The following is a 9851-nucleotide window of genomic DNA, read 5'->3' as shown; positions in this document are numbered from 1 at the left end:
GCCGGCCCCGCCCACCCGGAGGCCGCGGGGGCGCCGTGAGGGCTCCGGGCAAGATGGCGGCGGCCGCGGCGCTGAGGGGCGGCGGGAGGGCGGCGATCCGCGAGGTAAAGGGGCTCCTCCCGGAGAGTTCCTGCCCGCGCACCCCCTCAGCTGTCGGGATTTCCTCCCGCTTTGTTAACTCTTGTTGTGTTGTACCGTGCAGGTGCTGCAGCTGGAGGCGCGGGGGCTTTGCACGAAGCCGGTGGGCACCGGGATGGCGCCGCCGCCGCCGCCGCCGCCAAAGAGTAAGAGAGGGGGGTTTGGGTGTGAGAGGTATCGGGGTGTCAGTAAAAGGAAAGGGTGAGGAGAGCTGGGCAAGGTCAGGCCTCGGAAGAGGCCCTGCATAAGCTGGGAGGAACAAGGGCTGAAAGGTCACCGCCATGTAAACGAGGGTGTCTGATAAATGTACCGTGTAGTAATAAAGGTAAAAGCAAAGGTCTGGCTGTGTGGAGTATATTTATAAGCCATATATATATACATATTTTATATACATATATATATACACACATATATACGTATATAGTTTTATAGTTATGCGTTTTATATTTATGAGTTTGTCACTTCTTTCCTGTTTACCTTCCCCTTAATATCCTAGGCCAGGCTGGATAGGGCAGTGTCAGACTGTTCAATGTGTACGTCAAACTGAAAGAAATTAGGGTTAAATCAGATATCAAGAAAAAATTCTTTACTGTGAGAGTAAAATGAGGCCCTAGCACAGGTTGGCCAGAGAAGCTGCGGATGCCCCATCCCTGGAAGTGTTTTTAATGAGGTGTAAAATCTATTTTTTAACTTTAGATGTTCGCCCTTGTCCTTTGAAGTGTTTGTGTTGTCAGGGTTAAAAAATAGAAGGACTTAGAGAAGGAGTTCCAAAATCCAAATATCCCAAATAGCAGCTCCAGGCAGCAGTGTAAGAAGCTGCCATGGCCCTGTGTGTTAAATTTGGTTATAATGCTTCTTGCCCCGTGGATCTGCAAGGCTGAACCTTGGTTTGGATGCTGCCCTGCATCCTGCATTGAGGACTATTTGAGCCCCTTTTATCCCTGAGTCAAAGCAGGAATACAAATTTCAGAGGCTGATGTTTTGTTTGTATGAAGGAGGCTCAGTGGTTCAGGGAGGTTTCCTGTCCCAGATTAGAGATCCAGGTGCTGAAACAGGAAAGCTCCATGAACCACATGTAGGAGTGATCAGACTTGTTGCCTGCTGTTGAAAAGATCACTGAAAGAGCAGCTGAAGGCAGACTTCTGCCACCTCCAAAAGCCTGGCTGTTCCATTAAGAGAGCCTTCAGTGCAAAGATTGATTGAACAGCAAATTGCTTTTTATTATGATTTATTTTTTTGCATTAAGTGTGTTTGAGATGCACTTTGGTATCAGTTTCTGGATTCACAGCCCTGCAGCTCTGATTGGTGTCAGGAGCCCTCTCAGGCCAGCAGCTCCCCCTGCAAACACTCCAGGTTAATTAGGATGTGTGGAATGAAGATGTAAAGGATGCAGCTGCCTTTGCCAGACTCTGGCTGGAGCAGGATGTGCAGATTTTCCTTGCTGTGATAAGATGGTTGTGTTTACACACAGAGTCAGTGATGGGAGGTAGAGCTGTGGTTTCTGCCTGTCAGCTCTGAGTGTGAGCAGCCTGTAGGCACCTGCTGGGGATGGTGCAGGAGGAGCACATGGGAATGCTTTTGTGACTGATATGGGGCTGTTGTTCTTTTGGCATGGTGGTGCAGGTACAGGTTAGCTGGGGCAAAGTTTGAAATACCCTAATTAAACATGTTTTGTGTTAGTGGAGGAATGCAAGTTTATGTGATGTGATTGAAACATCTCAAAACCTCTGCTCTTGTAAAGGGAGAACAGAACATACAACTTTATTTAATCATCTGTTGGGGGCTCCAGCAGTACTTGAAATAATTTTAAATGTATGAGAATCTCAGTGGGCAGTTCCTAATTAAAGTGGATCAGTTGTGTTGGATCTTTCAGCTTTTAAGCATCAAATCTTTTTCACTTATCCAAACTGAACTGTTTAAAGTATTATCTCAGTAACTAATGGTCAAGTTGAATTTTCCTTGCTTACTTGGTTTCTTAGGATGTTTTAACATTAATTCTTCTTCAGGTTTTGCTCAGCTTTCCCTTTTCTATCCTTCCTTTGCCATCCTTGTGTTAGTTTAACCTCTTCAGTGCCTCTCTGAGCAGCTCTTCCATCCTGAGTGACTCTTCCTCCTCACGTGTTAGTTTCTCCAGGCTGCTGTTTGGCTGGGTCAGGGAGTCAGACCTGTTCCAAAGGTGGCTGCCCATCCTCCTGCCTCCCCCTGCCCTTCCTTCCCATCCTGCACCTTCCATCTGGCAGAGAGAAGTATGTGCTTGAAATTATTCCAAATACTACCTGTAAACTTGAGACCTTCTTTTACTGTGTTTTGTTATGATAAATCTTTGCATTTCTTTCTTAAATACTTTGCTTTTGTTTTCATGTGCTTGTCTCTTCTATGATGTTTTCATTTAGACATTGCTAGACTTGCTTCTGTTCAGAACTAATGGTAATAACTCCTTGAATCATACAAGGTATTACCACACAATACCAGTGAGGGGAAAGCTGTGTTTAATTTATGGGCATATAAAGTAGATCTGGATTTCCAAACTCTGCAGAAAAATCTGCACAATGGGCTGAAATCTGTTGAATTTTGCTGCTGGTTGGAAGGGGTGCAACTTGTAATGGAGTTGGCTCTGCTGTGGCCAATTTCAGTCGTGGAGAATCTTCTCAGTGTGCTCCCAGCCCTCCTTCACCTCCTGCTTTCTGTAACCACAACAGTATTTGCTGTTGCTCAGCCTCCTGAGGATGATGATAAGCATCCAAGGGATATTATGTATTCCCTGAAGGGACATGAAAGTTGCTGCCTTCTCCTTCAAGTGTTGCTTCCTTGTCTGGAGAGTTCAGCTTAGTGCAGGTGTCCATGAGGGAGAAGAATCTAAGGCAGAAACAAAGGTGGAGCATCAGGAGATCTTCTGTGAGCCCTTTAACAAAGGTCTCAGAGCAGCAATAGGGGGTGAAGCCTGGAGGAGATGAGGGCCTGGAGAGATGCTGTTGCACTGTGGGGGCAGCTCATGGGGCAGTGAGCAAGGAACATTTTCATGGATGGCCTCAGTGTCTCTCACTCTGCTGCTTTTCCTTTTGGGACTCGCCCCTGCCCCTGCTCCCAGGGTAACTCCTGCAAGCAGCTCTGGCTGTGTGTCCTCACTGTGGCTTGTTCACAGACCAGGCTGTCTCTGCAGCATTGAAGAGCTTGGCTGAGCCATCCTAATGCTCACCTGGGATAGGGAAGTGCCTGCAGGCCTTTTCCAGTGCTGCAGAGTTGAGGCACAGGGAAAACCAGCTCTTGGTAAGGCCTGGCTTTGCTCTGGCAAAGAGAGGAACACAAGGGTTTGTCTCTCGAGTTTTGGCATTGCAGCAGCAAAAACTGTTCTGTGCTAGTAGAACTCCAGTTCCCTTAGCTTAAAAAGTCTAAAAACTTTCTGCTTTGCAATGCCTGTATTTAGCATTATAATTACTTTCAGTTTATTTTAGTAGCAGATTATGTCTGAAAGTTAAAACTGTGACTAAGATCAGTGCCAGTGATGCCAGATCCAATGATGATAATCCTCTTTATGCCGTTTCCTAGATGTAGCGGCACCACAGGGGAGCACCAAGCTGCTTGCCATGAAGGCACCAGTTGAATTTCGTAAAATGTTGTCTTCCAGCTCTCTCCTGCTGTCTGCAGACAAAGGTGAGAGCAGTTCTAGTACCACCCTGAAGGAAGCTGCAGAATCTGCTGAAGACACGAGGATGCCCAAGGCAAGAAAAACTCAGGTTGCGTTTCCGCAGCGAGGAGTTGTTTCCTCCCGTGAGGGGGAAAAGCTCAGCACACCTGCAAGAGGAGGAGGCCTGAGGAAAAAGTTAGCTGAGAAACAGTCTTCATCTTCATCCAGCTCAGATTCTAGCTCAGATTCTGAGGATGAAAGTGTTGGTGATTCAAAAGTTGCCACTAAAACTAAAGTTGAGTTTCCCAGACGAGATCCCGTCTTTTCTGAGAATATAGCAGTAAAGGCATCCATGCTGGCAAAAGAGAAATTGTCCCAGAAATCCCTCAAAGAATATGGAATTAAGAAGCTGCCACGCAAACCAGAAATTGACGTGTCTCCTGTAAAGCAGGTCAGCTTTTCTAAAACATCAGTCGGCCAGGAAACATCAAAACCCAAAGCAAGAGACCCCAAAGCAAAATCCCCTCCGAAAGAACAGAAGCCGGGCTTAGAACCACACACGCTGAAAGGTCTGGGCCTCAGCAATGTCACTGCTAAATCTGATCATGTGGAGGAAAAGTCCACTGGGCTGAAAGCCTCAGCAGTGACTCAGGAAGACAAAAAGCAAGATCTGCTATCCAGAGGAGAGAAGGAAAAGATGAAGGAGGCACAGAAGTTGGAAGCAAAAGAAGTGACTGCTCCTAAAGTGGAAGAGACTTCTAGAAGCAGAACGTTGGTGATGGAGACCACGCAGGAAGGAGCCCAGGCTGGAGAAGGCAGCACAACAGAGGGTACAGCTTTCAATTGTTTGAACTCTATTGGTTCATCTGGGCTAGGGTTTGACATTTTTAAAGGGTTTCTACATCTTCTCTGATCTTTCTACTGAAGCTGGCAGAGTGGCAGTGACTCTCTGGAAGATAAATTGTTCACTGCTGATTGTTATAAGCTGTCAGTAATACTCAGTCTCCAGCTATGCTGGAAAAGGAAGTGGTTTCATTTCTCTGTATTTATAGTTTCATAAAACAGTTACTTATAAAATGGAAACAAGATTGTTTCCACTGTGAGCAAAATCATGGGTTTTATATGACAACACTTGTTTTCATTCTCCTCTTTTCTTGGAAGGCTTTGGTGGCTGCCATTCTCATGAGTCAAATTTGGTGCCATCTCATTGTTGCTTAAACCCTGCCATCTTTCTGGTTTTGTTTTGGGTTTTTTGGAGGTTTTGTTTTGATGGGTTTTTTCCCAAGCTGTCAATGTTTCAGATTTCAGAAGACTTCGAGAAATCATAGTGTCATGCCAGAAACAGGCACTGCTGATTGTGAGCCTGGAAGGTTGCAAAAGCAACTCGTGTGGAAGTAGTGAGTCAGTGTTGTAGAGAGCTGGGGAGGAGCCAGGGCTGTGTTTTCAGGAAAGACCATCACACAATCCTCTCCTCAGCTGTGCTTCCCTGTCTGACCTACCCTTCTTATTCACTGCCCTCCTGTCCATTGATGCTCCTGCTGATCTCATTTATGTATCTCAGTAGCAGATGTCTCTCTGTCCTGATCTGTTGAAATCCTGCTTTTCATCCTAGGCAATATAAATCTGCCATTCTTGAGACCCCTCTTCTCATTGCTACTTTGAATTAAAGAATTTGCCTGCTGGAAGTAAAAGCAGCATTAATTTAAGGTTGTTGGGTATCATCCTTCAGGAAATGATAGGGGGGCCAGGGGAACAGCAGTGGGCCAGGAATGTGCCCTTGCAGCCAAGGCCACCAGGGGTGAGCTGGGAGGAGGCTGAGGGAGCTGCAGCTCCTGCCCTGCTGAGGTGCTCTGGGGTGCAGTGTTCACTCTGGGGCTCCCCAGGGCAAGGAAGATGTGGGGCTGTGGACAGGGACCAGCAAAGTGCCACTGAGTGAGGGAGGGACTGGAGAATCTCTCCTGAGAGAGCTGGGACTGTCCTGCCCAGAAAAGAGAAGGTTTAGACAGATATGGAAATATCATATATATGGAAATGGCAGAGATGACAGAGCTGAGGCTTTTCAGTGGTGCACAGTGATGGGACAAGAAGCAGTGGGTACAAACTGAAACACAGGGTTTTGCCTGAACATCAGTAAATATTATTTTCCTGTGAGTGAGTGATGGAGCACTGCCCAGGTTGCACAGAGAGGTGCTGGGGTCTCCATGCTTTGAGACACTCCAAATCTCTCTGGGCAGGGCCCTGGGCTCCTGCTGTAGCTGACCCTGCCTGAGCATTTGGGGTTGGCCCAGCTGATCTGCAGAGGTGTCTCCCAACCTCAGCCATTCTGTGACTCTGCAGTGCCTGACCAGGTTAAGGGACAATGAAATTGCATTTCTATGCCAGCTTCCAGGAGATGGTGCTGAGTAAAAGGCCTGCCTTCTGTTTCAGGGGTCAGTTTGCTCATCATTTCATCTGTTTCCTTTCCTCCTTCCTTGATGGCAGCTCAGATGGCTGAAACTGGCACTCTGTGCTGGACTCAATCTTGGAGGTCTTTTCCAACCTAAATAATTCTGCAGTTTAAAAACCAAAATGCAGCACTGTTAGCAAATGATATTTTGATTTGCTTGTTCCTTCTCGTTGTCAACAGCATAAGCTTTCTTTTAAAAATAACAAACACTTGGGGAGGGCTCTTTGTTTTTATCTACAGATGATGCTTTTCTCACCATTCATCCACAGTGGAGTTCTAGATGCTCAAACATTTTTTTCTCCAGATGTATCTTGTTCTCTCTTCCTTCTTTGAGAGCAGCCACTGCTTTTCCTTGTTGAACATTCACAGCTGACTGTCCCACTGTAACTCCTACTTCTGTCCTGCCCCTGTGTCCTTAACTCTGCAAACTCTGCAGCAGCCACACAAAAGATGTAAAAAGAATTTTTCTCAGTGCAAACCTGGATGTTGAGGTGATGTCATCCCTTTGAGAGCAGTCAGCAAAAACTGCTGCCTTGAACTGCTGAGTGAGGAGCAAAGCTGTAGCTGGGAGCTCAGGAATAGGCCTGGGATTCATTTCAGAAGAGCATCCCAAGAAGTGCTTGCTCCTTAGGAGACAAAGCAGTGAGGGGAGGATGAACTCAGGAATAAATTTTTCCTTGAGAAGCCAAGTGCAGTGTGTTTGGGCAGGAAGAACGAGGCTCCATCTGCCTCCCTTCCTGCACATCTGTCTGAATTTGGATCTGGCTCTTGCAGGTTGAGCTGCTCCTGCCTCCCCCTGCCTGTTGCTGGGGCTCTCTGCAGCACAGAGCATCATCTGCCTTTTCTCCCTGATCTCCTGTGAGCTGTGTCAGGAGAGCTGAGCAGCAGCACAGGGATATTTCCTGTCATGGTTTGCTGAAACCATCACTTACTACCTTGAGTTTTATAAGCAAGCCTTGCTAAATGCTGCAGATAAATCTTTTAATCTGCTAGCTTCAGTAATTGTGTCATGAGTAAAGGGAAATCCTGGTGTTCAAGTTCTTGTGGTTTTTATTGTAGATGGACCTCTTAAAATAAGGGCTTAATACAATCTAACCTGAGCCACCACACACAAATCTATACAACAAAGCTTTTCACTGCACTGTGTCTTCTTATGTTGTTAAAACTCTGGGTATACAAGAGTAAATTAATACTGGGAGTAAAGTTTTATTTCTTGCAATTTGCTTGGTTGTAAAATCAGACTGTGTAAGAACCTTTTAGTAAATGATACTGCCTAGATCTGCATAATATTCTAAAAGCACAATAATTAATGTTGGCTTTAGAGGAAGTAATGAGTTCTGAATAACTTTATTGGGTTATTCTTTTTTGAAGGAGAGTTAATACAAAGGTTAGAAGATTATATTTACAAGAAAAGAAATTTACATCAAAGGCTCTTGATAGATTACTGTTTGGTTTGACCACATTTGAAATTAAATGGTGGAGATCTTGCTAATTCCATTGCTTCTCCCCATGGCAAAAATTCAATCTGCAAAGCAGCTCTGAGAGCTGTATCTCGTGGTCTGAGGGTATGATACATCATTTGTACTGCTCCTTTGCCCCTCCTGGTTTGCTGAGAATGTCACCTACTGTTCTGGCTGGACTGAAAACCAAGGCAAAGATGAGAAAGCCAGGAAATGCAGCCATATGTCTGCCAGAGATAAAGGGAATGTCCTGCCCTGTGCACCCCCAGCATTGGGTGGTGGTTTGGGTTTAAAACCTGTCTGAGATGCCTTGTGCTGATCCCTGGTGAGGCCTCACCTGGAGTATTGCATCCAGTTCTGGGCCCCTCACTTCAGGAGGGACCTTGAGATGCTTGAGCATGTCCAGAGGAGGGCAACGAGGCTGGTGAGGGGCTTGGAGCACAAGCTGTGTGAAGAACGACTGAGGGAGCTGGGGTTGTTCAGCCTGGAGAAAAGGAGACTCAGGGGTGACCTCATCACTCTCTACAGCTTCCTGAAGGGTGGCTGTGCTGAGCTGGGGTCAGTCTCTCCTGAAGGGTGGCCATGGTGAGCTGGGGTCGGTCTCTCCTGAAGGGTGGCCATGCTCAGCTGGGGTCGGTCTCTCCTGAAGGGTGGCCATGGTGAGCTGGGGTCGGTCTGTCCTGAAGGGTGGCCATGCTGAGCTGGGGTCAGTCTCTCCTGAAGGGTGCCTGTGCTGAGCTGGGGTCGGTCTGTCCTGAAGGGTGGCCATGCTGAGCTGGGGTCAGTCTCTCCTGAAGGGTGCCTGTGCTGAGCTGGGGTCAGTCTCTCCTGAAGGGTGCCTGGCTGAGCTGGGGTCGGTCTCTCCTGAAGGGTGGCCATGCTGAGCTGGGGTCGGTCTCTCCTGAAGGGTGCCTGGCTGAGCTGGGGTCGGTCTCTCCTGAAGGGTGGCCATGGTGAGCTGGGGTCAGTCTCTCCTGAAGGGTGGCCATGCTGAGCTGGGGTCGGGCTCTCCTGAAGGGTGCCTGTGCTCAGCTGGGGTCGGTCTCTCCTGAAGGGTGCCTGTGCTGAGCTGGGGTCTCTTTCTCCGGGCAACAACAGACAGAACAAGAGGACACATCTCAAGCTGCGCCAAGGGAGACACAGGCTAGAATTAAGGAGGGAGTTTTTCACAGAAAGAGTGGTCAGATACTGGAATCATCTACCCAGGGAGGTGGTAGAGTCACCATCCCTCGAAGAGTTTAAAAAAAGACTGGATGTGGCACTTGGGGCCATGATCTAGTTGAGGTGTTAGAACATGGGTTGGACTCGATGATCTTAAAGGTCTCTTCCAACCTAGAAATTCTGTGATTCTGTGATCCTGTTCCCCACTGCATGTGCTGCTTTAGGCACCAGCTGGACTTAGTAAACTTCTCCTTTTCTTCAACTTGCTGACTTCTTTTTCTTTCAAATACTGACTGGATGAGGGATCTGACAATTTATGAAGGCTGACTCAGGGCTTAAAAACATTGTCCTCTGGTGTGACACCCTCATAGTCACCAGCTGCTGTTTGTTTTCACAGAGCCAGCTCAGCCTGCTCCAGAGGAGGAGTGGGATAATTCCACCTACAAGAACCTGCAGCACCACGACTACCACACGTTCACCTTCCACGATTATGTTGCCATCCTTGCAAAGTACAGGCAGCCTCAGCCATCCTCTGGAAGACCATCCCCAAGGCACTGAGACAGCCACACCTACAGCAAGCACCCAGGCAGGATGGGGAATTGTTCTGTTTAGCACTGTTGCTTCATCTGTATCACTGAAATCAGATAATCAATAATAAAGGCTTAATAACTTGGGCTTTTGAACAGTTCTTCCTGGCTGTTGGAGTCCCTCACTTCTTGACTTTTATGAGTGAACTGCAAATGAATCGTAACTGAATAAAAATATCTTTTCTACCTCTCCATATATATTATTTGGTGATAGTGTAAAAAAGTCTTTTTGACTTTTCAGTGTCTCCAAACTTTGGATACTGACAATTCTTACAGGACCACATTAAAGATTGCTGTGGGGTTCAACTCCTGTTTCATTTGGTGTCCCTGTACTGCAGTGGGCTGTGCTCCCTGCACACAAATGTGCTCCCAGCTCTGAAGGGGTAATGTTTACTCTGGATTTGGGAGTTAAAATCATTGGCTGGGAGCAGCAC

The 9851-nt window shown here is 47.1% G+C and overlaps 1 protein-coding gene across 2 annotated transcripts; it reads left to right on the top strand.

Annotated features, from left to right (window-relative positions):
- The first annotated feature begins 24 nt into the window (after nucleotides 1–24).
- NDUFV3 (NADH:ubiquinone oxidoreductase subunit V3) lies at nucleotides 25–9611 on the top strand. Of its 2 annotated transcripts, XM_058043600.1 has the most exons (4): nucleotides 25–104; nucleotides 203–284; nucleotides 3685–4593; nucleotides 9228–9611. In XM_058043600.1, the coding sequence occupies exons 1-4, from the start codon at nucleotides 54–56 to the stop codon at nucleotides 9386–9388; spliced, it is 1203 nt and encodes a 400-aa protein (XP_057899583.1). In that variant the 5' UTR covers nucleotides 25–53; the 3' UTR covers nucleotides 9389–9611. The 2 variants fall into 2 exon arrangements, with proteins under 2 accessions (XP_057899583.1, XP_057899593.1); XM_058043610.1 differs by lacking the exons at nucleotides 25–104; nucleotides 203–284 and adding an exon at nucleotides 1675–2384.
- Nucleotides 9612–9851: the final 240 nt, after the last annotated feature.

The sequence above is a fragment of the Melospiza georgiana genome, chromosome 2 (genome assembly GCF_028018845.1).
Source record: "Melospiza georgiana isolate bMelGeo1 chromosome 2, bMelGeo1.pri, whole genome shotgun sequence".
NCBI classification, from domain to species: domain Eukaryota; kingdom Metazoa; phylum Chordata; class Aves; order Passeriformes; family Passerellidae; genus Melospiza; species Melospiza georgiana.
Note: the sequence above shows the minus strand (reverse complement) of the source record. Positions and strands in the feature narration are given on the sequence as shown.

What these genes read in the sequence shown, in the direction of transcription:
- NDUFV3 (XM_058043600.1), top strand. Translation starts at nt 54, where the DNA reads ATGGCGGCGGCCGCGGCGCTGAGGGGCGGCGGGAGGGCGGCGATCCGC. An exon ending in GCCGCCGCCGCCGCCAAAGA is followed by an intron (nt 285 to 3,684) that starts GTAAGAGAGGGG and finishes GCCGTTTCCTAG; the next exon opens with ATGTAGCGGCACCACAGGGG. An exon ending in AGAAGGCAGCACAACAGAGG is followed by an intron (nt 4,594 to 9,227) that starts GTACAGCTTTCA and finishes TTGTTTTCACAG; the next exon opens with AGCCAGCTCAGCCTGCTCCA.